Raw genomic sequence first — 15,648 nt, forward strand, 5'->3', positions numbered from 1 at the left:
CTGAGGTCCAAAGGCAGAGAGGCAAAGGGATGGCCAAAGACATTCTAAAAAGTGAGAGTAGTATGCACAAAGGCCCTGAGGTGCCAGAAAATGTGGTCTTTTCAGAGAACTGACAGCCAGTGTGGAGGTGGAGCTTAGTATGTGAAAGGAAGGGGCAGAAGGTGAAGCCGAAGGCATTCTCAGAGTCCCACCATGCAGGGCTTTGTAAGCCTCTTTGAGTTTTCCCTTTAGCCTAAGAGTATCTGGAAGCCATTAAAGAGTTTTCATCAGGGTGCAACATGGACAAAATTTTGGTTTTAAAATCTCTGACTGCATTTGTGGAGGATGATCTGGGAGGAAACGGAGTGAAGAACAATTGTGAGAACAGATTTGGCTCCAGGAGAGACAGTGGTGACTGAGATTATGATGAGATGATGAGGAGAGAATATATTAGTGATCTATTTAGAAGATAAAATAGTTGGAACTTGAAGATGGATTGGATATGGGGTAGAGAATGAAGGACATCAGTTGCCATGGATGGCTGATGAGGTTCTGGTTTGGGGAGCTGGGTGGAGGAGGGTGCCATTCTCTGAGAGGGAGGACACTGTGGGAGGGCTTTGTTTGGTGGGTGTAGTAGGCAGAATAATGTGCCCCTGCTGAGATGTCCATGTCTTAATCTCTGGGACCTGGAAATACGTTACTTTATATGGAAAAAGGGACTGTGTGTCTATGATTAAGCATCTTGAGATGAGATTCTTTTGGGCTGTCCAGGTGGATCCCATGTAATCCCAAAGGTCCTTATAAGAGGGATGCAGGAGAATCTGAGTTAGGAACAGCTTGGGATGCTACTCAGCTGGTTTTGAAGATGGAGGAAGGGGCTACGAGCCCATGAGTGTAGGCAGCTTCCAGTAACTGGAAAAGACAAGGAAACAATTCTCCCCCAGAGCCTCCAGAAGGAATGCAGCTCTGCCAACACGTTGATTTTAGCCCAATAAAACCCATTTTGGACTTCTGATCTGCAGAAATATAATCATAAAAGAATAAATTTGTGTTGTTTTAGCCACTAAGTTTGAAGTAACTGGTTACAGAAGCAATGGTAAACTCTGATCTCTGGGACAGAGATCCTATCTTTCCCCACCCCTGTCTTGCCACCCTTGGTTGTCCTATTCATTTCCTTTGAACTCCTAGTCCTGGAATTTATTCTGATCTTGTGCCTGAAGCTTTTTGTTTGTTTTTATGTTGGCTTTACACAGGACTGTGGAGGTCACAAAGTTCAGTCCTTATTTTAGTTAACAAAGCCTGGGAGGTAGGAATGGGGGGACAAGGATGACTTGCCCAAGGTCAGTCAGTGATCTGGTAGCATTGCTGGGATCAGAACTCAGATCTCTGGACTCCTGAGCCAGGGCTCAGGCCCCCATCTTTATAGAACAGTCCAGATGTCTGCACCTCTTTTGACTCCTGACATGTCTGACTCCACTGACTGACCCCTCTCTTCCAGCTGCTACCCTCTGTCTTGGCTCCTGATGGAAGTTTCCACTGACTATTTCCACCTAACCTGGCTGCCAGTGAGCCCAACAGGGTGCTGACTATGCTGCCAATTATGTGCCGCATTTAGTTGCCATGGTTGTCTTGCTTGGTTGGTTTGTTTATTGGCATCACATGGCTGCAAATACCAGATGCCCAGAGAAAGTCTACTAAGTTATTTAACCTAATAAGACCTATTACTTCAGTGGACAGTTTGGAGTATTTATTCAACCTCCCTTCCTACTTCTTCAGAATTAAGGCAAAACAAAAGGATGTTTTCATAAATGCATACCGAATACTTTCAAGCATGTAGGAAAACACATGGCTAAATGGTTTTCGAGCTGCTCTTTAGCTCCTCCATCAGCCAGATGGCCTAAGACCCTTCTCACCCTCTCCTCAGTGCCCAAAGCTGGATTGGAGAAAGGAGTGGCCTACTTCAGGGCTTGGGGAAGCCAGCACAGCATGTACCCAAATTAGTGCAGTTGTGGAACTGGAAAGGACCGACTACAGAAGGTCAGCTAATCCAATCCCCTGCTCTTAGGTGAACAAGGCATTACATAACACAAGGTAGTGATTATTGCAGCTATTTCAAAACTCCTTCAGGGATAAATATTTTATAATTTGTCCCTGAAAAATGTGGAGACTCAAAACTAGCCAATTTAATTAATTACTTATTTATTTAGAGATGAGGCCTTACTTTGTCACCCAGGCTGGAGTGCAGTGGTGTGATCATAACTCATTGCAGCCTCAAACTCCTGGGCTCAAGTGATGCTCTTGTCTTAAATGACCCTCTTGCCTTAGCCCCCCCAGTAGCTGAAACTACAGGCATGTACCACCATGCCCGACTAATTAAAAAATACATATATTTTTAAATAGAAACAGGGTCTCACTACATTGCCCAGGCTGGTCTCAAACTCGTGGCCTCAAGCAATCCTCCCACCTTGGCCTCCCAAAGCACTGGGATTATAGACGTGAGCCACTATGCCCAGCCAAAACTAGCCATTTTAAAGCCCAAGACAGAATTCCTAAAAATGACCCCAGCCATATTCCTTCACCTGCTGAAATGTCCACAAACTTTATTGGATGGACATCTTCAGACCTCCAATCCTGCAGCCCAGCCCCCTGCAATTACAATAGCTAACAGCCACACTCGTTCATGCTGCAGGAGTGAGGCTCATGATTTGTTCAGGGCTCAGCTAGAATCATAGCCAGCAGATGAGTGGAGCAGGACATAGGGGAAAGGAACAAATGACACAGGACTAGTCTGGGGAATGGGAGAGGCCACATAGTTAATGGCAGTGTTCAAATCCAGATCTCAGTCAAAATAAAAGGCTTTTCCTTCATGCCAGATTTGCCTCCTTGTATCAACTACTGTAGAGATACAAAGGTGAATAAGATACCACTCCTGCACTTCAGAAGTTCAGAGTTAAGCAACTTTGGACGTTCAGGAAGCAATTACATTAAAATGGACGTCAAAATGCCTTTGCTCACATAAAACAAATATATTCTGAGATACACAGGGGTTGACAGAAAGGTGCAAAGGCCTTACACATAAATTGGAGACTGTTCTCACCAACTGTCAGAGTCTAACTCTACTAAGGTTAAATCAGGAAATCATTACAAAACATAATCACCTGAAAGGACTTTGATCATAGTACCCTTTTCTTCAAAAACTATCCATGGCTTTTTATTGTTTAAAAGTCTTCAGCCTGGAATTAGTCCTTTCCATCTCTTACGGCATTTAGCACAATGTCTTACACAGCAAAGGGATTAAAATTTGCTTAGCTTGGCAAAAGCCACAAAAGGTACACCTTCAAATACCTACCAATTCCTCTTTTCCTGGCCCTAATGAGTATGTTTCCCACCTCATATTCCCTTCATCTACCTACAATTTAATTTAATTAAACAGTTCTTACGTATCTATTGTATATGCTAAGCTTGGAGCTGGAGCTATGAAAATGAATAGACTCTGTGATATAGGACAGGACATCCTTCAACTTCCTGCTCACAACTACAAACTTAATTTTATTGGCAACGTTATCTTCTGCTTTCCGGGCCCCCGGTGAAGGTAGTAGCCATTCTACCTAAGGCCAAGCCGGCCCAAGGTTTGAATCTCAATGCTTCCTGCTTCTTCCCAGTCTTCTCTCTCAGATGTTTTTATCCCTTCGTTTTCTATTGGAAAGGACTTTGTGGCATTTCTATGGAGTCTTCCCTTAAATATTTTAAGTCTCTGTATTCCTTTTTATAAAATTCTCAAATACCCTTAAGCTCCTGAGTCCGCCTCAGAACTACCCTGTCTCTCCTCCCATCTGGAACCAAGTTTCAGGGAAGAGTTATCTATGACCCTTCTGCTTCAGTTTCCTCGCCTTCCATTCACTCCTCATTCTGCCGTCTGGACTTCCCCCACTATTCCATAACAAAAGGACCACATTTTGGCCCTTATATTAATATCTCTTCATAGCATTTGACCCTTTGCTTCCAGGATACCACATTCTCTAGATTTCTTCTCCCCTCCCTGAACAGGCTTTCTCAAGCTCCTTGGTAAACTTTTCTTTCTTGGCTCATCCTTTGGACTTTGCTGCTACTTCGAGCTCTGTCTGCAGCCTTCTCTTCTCATCACATCCTCCCTGGTGAGTTTACACCCTCTAAATGCTTCAATTACCATCTTTGTTCTGATGTCTCCCAAATGTTTACAGCTAGCTCAGTTCTCTCTTTTGAAGGTCAAACTTCTACACCGATCTGCTCGTTTAACATCTCTAGGTAGACATTCTATAGACAGACTCCAAATCTATACTTATCACCTTCCCTCACAAACTATCTACTTTTCTTAAATTTTCTTTCTTACTGAATGGCACCCTGTCCACTCTGCTGTTCAAACCAGAACCTTGAAGTCCATAATAATTCCCTTTTCTTTCTCATTTTCCACATCTAATGAGTCACCAAGTTTAATTGATTTTAGCTCCTAAATCATTTTCCCCATCTCATTTTCCCCATCTCAGCTTCTCTGCTATCTGGATTGATACAACAGTCCCATAACTAGTTTCTCTGGCTCTGGACTCTGGTCTTCCTCCAATCCATTCTCTATAATTGGAGACAATCATCTTTCTAAAGGACAAATCTTTCTCCTGCTGAAATCCTATTAGGGACTCCCTATTCCTCTCACTATAAAGCCTAGCATGGATGCCTGATCTCCATCTAGTTGCATCTCTTGTTAATTCCTTCCCTGAAGTTTGTGCTCTAGCTGTGCTGATCCAGTTATGGTTCGACAAACATACCATACTCTCACCTCCAAACTTTGAAACATTCTGTGCCTTGGTTTAAAATGCATCTACCCTCCAATGCCTTGCCTCCCCACTTGGATTTCCAAGATCCTACTATTTTTTCAGCTATCAACCTAGAAAGAGAAGTACTTTCCTGACCACCAGACTGGAGATAGGTCTCCTATGTCCTACTACAGAATCCTCATCATAGTTCTTCCTTATTACTCTACTGTCATTGCTTGTCTACCTATAGGTTATCCCCAGTAGCTGGTTGGCTCCTGGAAGTCAAGGTCCATGTCTTATTCACTTAATCCCAGAACCTGGAATGTGGTAGGTTCTCAATACACATTTTTTTTTTTTTTTTTTTTTTTTTTGAGATAGAGTCTCACTCTGTCACCCAGGCTGGAGTGAAGTGATGCGATCTTGGCTCACTGCAGCCTCCACATCCTGGGTTCAAGTGATTCTCATGTCTCAGCCTCCTGAGTAGCTGGGGCTACAGGCACACACCACCATGTGCAACTAATTTTTGTATTTTCACTAGAGACAGGGTTTCACCATGTGGGCCAGGCTGGTCTGGAACTCCTGACCTCAAGTGATCCATCTGCCTTGGCCTCCCAAAGTGCATGAGCCACTGTGCCCGGCCTCAATACACAATTATTTTAAAATAAAAGAATATTTAAATACAGATTTGTTTAAAATTAAATAAATATATAAATGAGCACATATGAAGAATAGATAAATGAGTGGAGAAATATAGATATATAGATATTCATAATACTACGACATATATGATCTAAGTTATGATTAATAATAGCAGCAACAATAACAATAATGTAGCTAACTTCTACTGAGTGCATATTATGTGTCAGCATCATTATGAATACTTTGTACTTATGAACTCAATTGATCCTTATAATATATTTAGAAGGTAGGGATTAATTCAAGGTTCTGGGGGTGTGTAGAAGAGGGAAGATTTAATTCTGCTGATATTGAGGGGGTGTCAGTGTAGCTTCAGAGGAAAAGTGGTTTCTGGGTAGATAGTAGTGAAAGCCTTGGTTTTGGGTGAGATTGGAACCCTAGGGGAGAATATCTGGTGGGGATACTGAGCAGGAGTGGTAAGAGAAGTCAGAAAACCAGGGGAAGTGACAATAGAAAAACCAGGTAAAGAGAGAGCTTCAAAAAGGAAGAGTGTTAAATGTCCTAGTAATGTCTAGTAGTAAAAGAACACAGGCTCTGGCGCCTCCAGTCCTGAGTGCCCTTTTGTGAGAGTAATTTTAGTAGACTCATTCATACTAAAGCAGATTAGGGAAAGAATATAGGTGAAGAAATGTAGAGAGTGATACAGAGTCCTCATACAAAAACTGGTAGTGAAAGAAAGGAGAGAAAAGGAAAAGGCAGGCAGGGTCACGGGGAGATTTTTTTTTTTTTTTCTTTTTCTAGATAGGAGTTAACCTGGACATGGTTTGGTTTGGTTTTGGTTTGGTTGTTGATTTTTAACGGTAAAGGAAGACTCCCATTGAGTAAATATTGAAGATTACGGGAGATCAGAAGAGGCAGGACAGAGTAGGATGATTCTCGGAAAGACAGCAGGTCTTCATCTGATTGGGGAAAGGGACAGGTGAATTACTGACAAGGGGACTCAACTGGAGGAAGTGCTCCCTTGATGGTCTCTATCATCCCTGTAGAATATGGTATCATAGTTAAGATACTAGAACCCTGTTCAACCCATTCTTGATAAAGGAAGAGATGAGGAAAAAAGAAGAGATTTTCTTTAAAAATTATGGCTATTGTATATATCACACTAGATAAATAGGAGATGCAAAAGAGTCAGCCATACATAGTTCCTTTGAATGAATCTAGGGAGCCAAATGGAAGCAAAAAATCATTCTGCAGAGGCACATCTGTGCTCATTAAACTAGACCATAATCTCCATGAACCCAGGATATGAGAATGTCTTGTCCACTGTTGCATCCACAGTGCCTACCTATTTCAATGCCCAGCCCATACCAGGTACTCAATAACAGTTTTTTAGACTTATAAAACACTTATAAGTTTTACTTATAAGTTTTACACTTAATAAAACACTTATAAGTTTTATTTAGCTATTTTAATCAAGGTTAAAAACAGAGCCAGCTTCATGGGTATGTGACCTGGGCAGTTTCACAGGGCCCCATGCCCCAAAGGGCCTCTGGTTTGGTTTAATGCTTTGCAGTCACTACTTTGAAATGTTCAGTAATATGAACAAGGGGCTCCACATATTATGCAGCCAGTACTTGTTAAAAAAGAAAACATATATTTCGTTAGACCTAATACCACAAAAACCCTAGAAGAAAATCTAGGTAGTACCATTCAGGACATTGGCATGGGCAAGGACTTCATGTCTAAAACACCAAAAGCAACGGCAGCAAAAGCCAAAATTGACAAATGGGATCTAATTAAACTAAAGAGCTTCTGCACAGCAAAAGAAACTACTATCAGAGTGAACAGGCAACCTACAGAATGGGAGAAAATTTTTGCAATCTACTCATCTGACAAAGGGCTAATATCCAGAATCTACAAAGAACTCAAACAAATATACAAGAAAAAAACAAACAACCCCATCAAAAAGTGGGGAAAGGATATGAACAGACATTTCTCAAAAGAAGACATTCATACAGCCAACAGACACATGAAAAAGATGCTCATCATCACTCGCCATCAGAGAAATGCAAATCAAAACCACAATGAGATACCATCTCACACCAGTTAGAACGGCAATCATTAAAAAATCAGGAAACAACAGGTGTTGGAGAGGATGTGGAGAAATAGGAACACTTTTACACTGTTGGTGGGATTCTAAACTAGTTCAACCATTATGGAAAACAGTATGGCAATTCCTCAAGGTTATAGAACTAGATGTACCATATGACCCAGCCATCCCACTACTGGGTATATACCCAAAGGATTATAAATTATTTTACTACAAAGACACATGCACACGTATGTTTATTGCGGCACTATTCACAATAGCAAAGACTTGGAATCAACCCAAATGTCCATCTGTGACAGACTGGATTAAGAAAATGTGGCACATATACACCATGGAATACTATGCAGCCATAAAAAAGGATGAGTTTGCATCCTTTGTAGGGACATGGATGCAGCTGGAAACCATCATTCTTAGCAAACTATCACAAGAAGAGAAAACCAAACACTGCATGTTCTCACTCATAGGTGGGAACTGAACAATGAGATCACTTGGATTCGGGAAGGGGAACATCACACACTGGGGCCTATCATGGGGAGAGGGGAGGGGGGAGGGATTGCATTGGGGAGTTATACCTGATATAAATGATGAATTGATGGGTGCTGACGAGTTGATGGGTGCAGCACACCAACATGGCACAAGTATACATATGTAACAAACCTGCATGTTATGCACATGTACCCTAGAACTTAAAGTATAATAAAAAAAAAAAAAAGAAAACATATATTTCTACAAATTTCCAAGTAAATGGATATTTTAGATGCATGTGAATGCCAAATTACCCATAGAAATTTATCTTTAAAATTAAAAAAGTATATTTCAGGCTTACCTGAAATGCTAGATTGTGGTTTTTCTTTCTTAAAATATGGTTCATACTCTCTGTAGACAATTTTCTTAAAGGAAGTTGCAGAAAGATTCAAACTGGAAATAAAATACAAAAACTAATTTGAAAGGTATATTCAACATCTATTTCTCACATCACAAAAAACGTAGATCTTTCATATCTTCAGACTTCTAGTAGAATACCAGTATCTTTATTGCATTTCAGAAGCCCACCATTTTATAAATATGATCAATAAATAAAGTTAATGAAATAATTATTGGTCTCTTCAAAAATATCCTGTTGTGATAACTATTTGTTCACAAGTTAATCTACCCTAATATCGTTCCTCAGAATCAATTTTCTAAAAAGCACACAATATCACAGTATAAACCCAAACTATAGGTTTAGATTTTACGTGATTAAAATATGACCAAATCCTTTATGAATAAATGTATGAGCTGTTTTTCAACTGATCAATCAAAAATAGTTTTAATCTACTGGGGAACATTGTGAAAAAGTATTGATTTGGTGGAATTTATTTCTAGTTGAGAGGTGAGAGATGGCTAATGGGGTAAAAGCCCTGGGATTCATATAGGAAACAAACAAATGAAAAAACTGTTTTGGAAACAGTCAGTGACTTGTCCAAGAGACACAGTTGATAAGTGGCAGAACCAATATTAAAAAATGTGAAACCACTGCATTCATGATTTTAAAAAATATTAGAGAGAGGACAGACAACAGGGAAAGTCATGAGTGGTGGGTTCCTTTCCTGTTGTTGCTGTTGTTGTTGTTGTTGTTATTGTTCTGTACCTCTAAAGACACATCATTCTTATCTTTGTCTTCATCTCAAAGATGAGGGTAAAAGGAAAGATAATTCAGAGAAAATACCTTACAAATGTCTCAATCAGTTGATCAGAGTGGCTTTGTTTTGCTTCCTAATGTGGGGACAGTGGCCCAGCCATAATCAAGACATAACAGCACCCACATATGCCATGACTTCTATACAGCATGGTGGCTAGGGTGCAGGCTGTGAATTCAGTATCTCTGGACTTGAAGACTACATCTACCTCTTATTGTTTTATCTTGAAAAGTTTACTTAATCCATTTGTGCTTCCGTTTCTACAACTATAAGATGAGATTAATACTGAAATCTCCCTCACAGAATTGTTGTATAATTTTAAATACGTTGATATGTGCAAAAGGCATAGAGCTGGCACACTAGAAATACTCAATCCATGTTAGCTAGTAATATTATTTTGTAAATGTAATAAGAATTAGTCTTTAGCCTTCGAGTTTTCACAGAAAGCAAAAAGAAATCTGTAGTTATAGTAATGCTCACAAATTTTAATATGTGGAATACAGGAATTGTGTTAATATGTGGGGACAGAATTAAAGGAGGCATGTAAGTACTTTTAGAATGGCTAGATAGAGAAGGTAGTGGATTCTCCATCACTGGCAGTATTCAAGTAGAAATTAGACAACTACTTGGTAAGGTCATTGGTGCTGAGGGCAAGGGAAAAAGTAGAAGGTTAAAAGACGGAAGTTGAATATGAATTAAAGGCCCTCTTAGCGTTCTTATAACTCAAGAATTCTAAGATTCTATATACTAATGTCCCTAACGTGGAAGTCCATTTTTATTTATTTATTTTTAGTACAATTGAAAAGTTATTGTCCTCCCCTGCCCCAGATCTTTAATACAGAAATGTAGATGATGGTGTAAAATCTTTACTAAAAAATATCAGTCTCTTATGTGGAGTAATTTCAACAGAGAGAGGTTTTCTAACAAGTTTTACTATGTATGCTGTGTATTCATACTGAGGTGTGTCTATTTTGATCTGAACAATTTCTATTGGAAAATAATCTATCTGATTAAAAAGTTACAGATGATATGAATTCAAACAATGTGTATGATGAGTTTTTCATTTATAAGGATTGTTTAGAGATGACTTGTTCATAGTCACAAAATCATATAAAGCTAGAACCCTAGGAGGAAAATGTATGTGTATCTTTTCTTCAATATCTCTTTGTATTATGTGAGTGACTAAATAAGGTTTCTAAGGAAATTTTTGAAAGTGTTCATCTTAGACTTAGAGCAAGAATAATAGGTACATTTTACCTTTACAAGGCATTGTCCTGCTAATATTATATGAAATAAGTAGACAGATTTCTGCTTTGTGCTAAAATACACTTTGCCAAAAGATGGAGTTGTCTATGTTGATATTCATCTAGTGAGTATCATAGCTCTAGGGGCAGGACAAGTTAGAACAAGTTCTTAGTGTAAGCAGCCGGATATATGGATTAGATTTTTCATAAGAAAATGCTAGAGAGAAGTGATATGATTTAGGGTTAAACAATATGACAGTTTGTCTGGGTTATGTTTCCATGGTTTTGACTCAACAATTGCTACCAGAGAAATGACTCTCCAGAACTTTGGAAACTTACCCACAGGGTGAGGGGACAGAATGACCAGTCGTGGTTCCCTGTGTACTCACCATGTGAATCAGACCTTTGCCCTATGTGATTCTGCCTCCAGCATTTTGCTTGTTATTTTCAATGCTAACTACAAACAAGAGAAAAAACTCCCAAGCGTAAACCCAGCATGCTACAAGAAAGCCAACAACCAAGTTTGCATTCTACTCATGAGCAGGCAAGATTAGTGTTAGAAGGACTGTTATTTTCCTTGGGATTTTAGCTTACGGCAGTTCCAAAGGGTGTGGGCGTAACCTAGATTGTCACTTTCAAGTACAATATTTAAAATGATTATTTTTGAAAAGGAGGGATCTCTTCTTATTATAAGACCAAGATCGTGTGTAATAATACCCTCCAAAATAACCCAGTTACAATGAGAGTTTGAAAAAGGTTAATATTATACACTAAAAGATCTCAAAATATTACATTAGTTTTTGGCAGATTGCTTTGGTTTTGTAATTGTAAAAGAGGAACACATCTTTCATAATAAACTGTGATGTTAGGAAAAAAAGTGAGTCACACTAGCAGGTTTACCATTTAAAACATAACTAACTGGAAATATTGAATAGACTCTATGATTTAGTTAATTTCTGAGAAGTCTTATTTTTAACATTTCAATTAGAAAAAATAGTTTGCAACTCAAGGGTAGTATTTTATATGAATTAAACCTCCTCTCAGTTACATACCATATCCCAGGACATGATCAACAGAGAGAAAGAAATGAAGAGTCGCATTCAATAGGATAAATAAGTCATATCCCAGGACATGATTAACAGAGAGAAGAAAATGAAGAGTCGCATTCAATAGGATAAATAAGTCAAATATGAAGCAGAAAAAAGGTGAAAGCACAAAAACATACAAGAACTGATGATATTTTGAAAATCATTTATAAGGCAGCCATAAAATTATATGACAAAAAGCACAAGGTGTTCAGTTTTAGTTTTAGAAGATGAAGCTATGTAGACAATGGAATAAATAATACATAAATAGGGGTCTTATAAAAATACTATACAACTAAAAATCTGGAACAGGAATTTCCAGAAAGCACTAATGAGGGAGCAATCCCTGGTGCCTTTGAATTCACCAATATATAAGCCAACACAAACATACTAACAAAACTGTATTGAAAATAAACTTGGAAAGAAAGCATCATCTAACCAATCAAATGGAATGCTTTCTATACCCTCAGAATGATAAACTACATTATTGGAGGCAAAATTAGCATTCGCCCAGTTTATTTAATTCAGTATACTCTCCTATTAGTTATATTTACTTACCTGAAGTTAAAAAAAAAAAAAAAAAAAAAAAGAAAGCCGTGACATTGCAAAGGAAATGTTCTCTAAAAGAAACAGATTTTCCTCTCTAGAGAAGCCCACCCGGACTCCACACCTGAGTTACCTTGAGTTTGTGGACTCAGGTCGGTAGCTCCAACTGATGCCCTGAGCAGCCACGTAAAACTGCCTTAGCTGTACCGCTTCTGTCCCTTGTCTCCCCCAGCCTACCCAGCTGGTGCCCAAGACCACCAGGACCCAGAGGCGTGGGCAGCGTGGGAACATGCTTCCTTTCCTGCTCCCGCTGGCTGCCACCACCCCAGGACCTGGGCAGCCGCTTGTCGAGCTGCTGACTAACCCCACTCCTGGCTGTCCCAGCTGCAATGAGCTCTGAAGGCTGTGGGTGGCAGCGTCCTTCTCCCCTGCGGTTCTTGCAAACTGCAGCGGCAGCCTCTGGCTCTCCCTCCCTCCCCTTTTTCTGGGGCTTTTCCTGGCAGGGGCTTGGTGAGATCACAGCTCCCAGTGACCAGAGGTATTAGGGAGAGCAACCAAACTAGTGACTGTTTTACTACAGGTGACGAAGGGGCAGAGATCAGAGGCTCTAGCAGGCGGGACAATGCCCAGGGATTCATGAGCGGACAAAGCTGTATCCCTCCATTTCCACGGGCCAACACCACGGAAGCAGTCGTCCCTTACCACTGACCTGAGGCCTGCCTGGGTCCAAGCTCACACTTGGAGAACCTTCTGTGCAGTGCAGTGGCACCCAACCACCTTAAGCAGATGGCTCCCCTTTTGATCTGAGGAAAAGAGTATTGTGCCCTGTTACCCGGCACTGAAACACTATTTTCAAGTGGTGGAGAAGAAGGGAACAAACACATGGACAAGGCCTACTGCTCTGAATCGCCTTCCTGGTCTCTATCAAGGCACAGTTCTGCCTTGATAAGGGCCTGTAGCTAGCTAAGCTGCAGCATAGCAGAGGGCTTAAAGAACTTGGCTGAAAAAAAAAATCAGTTGTCCAGTTTTCAGTTTCACTTACTAGCTGTGTTGTCTTGGGCAAGTTACTGTACCTCTCTGTTCAGTTTTGATATCTGTGAAATAAGGATGACAATAATGGTTTTTCCTGATAGGGTATGTTGGGAGGATAAAATGCTACTGTAAACTATAGTTCCAGCACTTAGCACACAGCGGCTAGGCGCAGTGGCTCATGCCTGTAATCCCAGCACTTTGGGAGGCCAAGGCGAGTGGATCACCTGAGGTCAGGAGTTCAAGACCAGCCTGGTCAACATGGTGAAACCCCGTCTCTACTAAAAATACAAAAAATTAGCCGGGAGTTGTGGTGGACACCTGTAATCCCACCTACTCAAGAGACTGAGGCAAGAGAATTGCTTGAACCCAGAAAGTGGAGGTTGCAGTGAGCTGATAACGTGCCATTTTACTCCAGCCTAGGCTACAAGAGCAAAACTCCATCAAAAAAAAAAGAAAAAAGAAAGAAAGAAAGAAAGAAAAAAAGGAAAAGAAAATCACAAATTTATTACTATGATCATATTTTCCTGTCTCCAGGACCCCTTGTATTCTTGTATTTCTTGAAGGATCTGGTTGTTTCACACCACCTTAAATCTTACTTTGCTGCTGATAGAGAATCTGAGAATTATATCGTCTGAGACATCATCATGACTTGTCCTGGGTTCCCTGTATCTGCATGGTTCCAAGTTTCTGTCATGCTTTATGCATTCAGTACATTCAATAAATTGTAATCTGGCACCTCACATGAGGTCTCTGTTAATGATATCAGGCTCATCAACAGCCTCTCCCCCCCCCCCCCCCCCCGCGGTTTTCTGCCTTCCCCCCTGTGCTGATATTATTCTATCAACTTCGAATGCCCATTTTCTTCCTCTTTGCTGGGCCATTCTTTACAGTGCAGGGTTCTGTCTATCTCCCAGATTCTGGGCTCCAATTGACTTTTCCCTTTTATGAACTGTTATAACACTATTCAAATTGTATAATCGTGTTAATTACCTTTGGTTATTCCATGTAGGTATCTATTGTCTCCCTAACTGAACAGTTGCTTACACTTCTTTATCTACAATGTTATCAGTGTCTCCCAAAGTTGGTCGCCCATAAGAATTCCCAGAATACATTACAAAATGTAGATTCTGACTCAGGAAATAGGGCTGAGACCAAAGTCCTATTAGCCTATTGATTGACATATAAATAAGCAGTCAGAGATGCTACTGGCAGTGTATCAGAGAAACGTTTTGAAAGCACTGTGTCCCTAAATCCCAAGGTTACTACCAACATTGTTGCAACATTACTGTAACCTTTGAGTAGGCTGCTTTTTTATTTGGATGTTTGCTTAGGTATATACAGTGTACATGACATGTTTATTGCATTACATTATATAGAGACAAGATGACTACTATAATGTTTCGCTATTTTTTTTAACATCAGTTCCAGAGAAACACTGTATAACTTTCAATGACCTATTTATTAAACATAGGATTTAAAGAACATGTAAAACACATTTGTTCTTCCCTGTAAAACATTAAGGTGATGAAGAATTTTTCCATTTCTCTGATTTTCTCTTGGCGTGGAGGGTGTGTGATACAAATTTGCTGGCTGACTGAATGGTTGAGGTGTAAATAGGACAACCATAATTATGTGTTATTACACTGAAGGTAAACAATGTGATATACACAGACCTTACTGAACGAACCATAAAATAGAGGAACATGGTATTTGGGGAAAATTCTTTTAATTATACAGTTGAATATTGGTCTTTGGGTCCTTTGAGGGACGGTGGCTGGTGGCAGGAAGGTCCACAGTGACATGTGTCCTCCTGGCTTGATTCTTGGCCTTCTGCAGCCTCTGGTGCCATCCAGAGGACTCTCTGGAAGCCTCAGAGCAGAGGTCCAAGAGGCCTCATCAACAGCAACCACTGGAGACTCCAGAAGATGCTACAGGAATTGCTTCCAGTTAGAGATGCCACCTGCTTTCCAACAAAGTAGAGAAAGCCTTCCTTCAATCAAAAAATCAAGAGGTATTTTTGTTTCTCCACAGTCTGGTCTTCTTGTGAGTCAGATGCTCCAGTCTCTTTGGTTCACTGGTAGTTCAAGTGACAGGTGAGTCAAAGCACAGAGACTACTGCAGAAACATTTGCTCCTGGCTTCTGTGGCTTGTGTTACAGGAAGAGGAGAGGTGGGGCAGGAAGGGGTGGTAGGTTGAGAATTTGAGATTGTACCACAATCCCAAACTCAGGAGAGAGGGTTGGTCCAGAGCTGGTCCAACAGGCTGGTCCAGAGCTAATCTAAGGTAATTCCATGTCTTTGATTCACAGGTGTTTATGGAAAACTGCAGCAAATGCATTATAGTTAAGTCAAGTCTAGCAGGAAACTTGATGTTCACAACAGGATCATATGGAGCTGAATGAGGTGACCAGGAAAAGGACAGGTCTCTGAAAATGAGACCAAAGAAATTTAAATAATTATCATTTCCTTGAAAGAAAAGAATTGCTCATCATATCTACCCCCTGAGGCTCAGCATAATCTTTTCTTTCTAGATTTTGAATATTCTGCCATT

General features: G+C 40.2%; 2 protein-coding genes across 6 annotated transcripts in view; both read right to left on the minus strand.

Moving 5' to 3' along the window:
- Positions 1-12,600, minus strand: part of F5 (coagulation factor V) — a 72,907-nt gene extending 60,307 nt beyond the window's left edge. For both annotated transcript variants that reach the window (XM_026448449.1, XM_026448448.1), the window contains exons 1-2: positions 12,200-12,600; positions 8,339-8,430 (exon numbers count right to left, since the gene is read on the minus strand). In XM_026448449.1, coding sequence (XP_026304234.1) covers positions 8,339-8,430; positions 12,200-12,357 — 250 coding nt within the window. In that variant the 5' untranslated portion in view covers positions 12,358-12,600. The remainder of the gene's footprint in view (positions 1-8,338; positions 8,431-12,199) is intronic.
- A 1,938-nt stretch (positions 12,601-14,538) lies between these two features.
- Positions 14,539-15,648, minus strand: part of SELP (selectin P) — a 42,106-nt gene continuing 40,996 nt past the window's right edge. For all 4 annotated transcript variants that reach the window (XM_023207120.3, XM_023207121.2, XM_023207118.2 and 1 more), the window contains one exon: positions 14,539-15,523. The gene's annotated coding sequence lies outside the window, so the exon portion shown is untranslated. The remainder of the gene's footprint in view (positions 15,524-15,648) is intronic.

The sequence above is a fragment of the Piliocolobus tephrosceles genome, chromosome 1 (genome assembly GCF_002776525.5).
Source record: "Piliocolobus tephrosceles isolate RC106 chromosome 1, ASM277652v3, whole genome shotgun sequence".
Classification (NCBI taxonomy): domain Eukaryota; kingdom Metazoa; phylum Chordata; class Mammalia; order Primates; family Cercopithecidae; genus Piliocolobus; species Piliocolobus tephrosceles.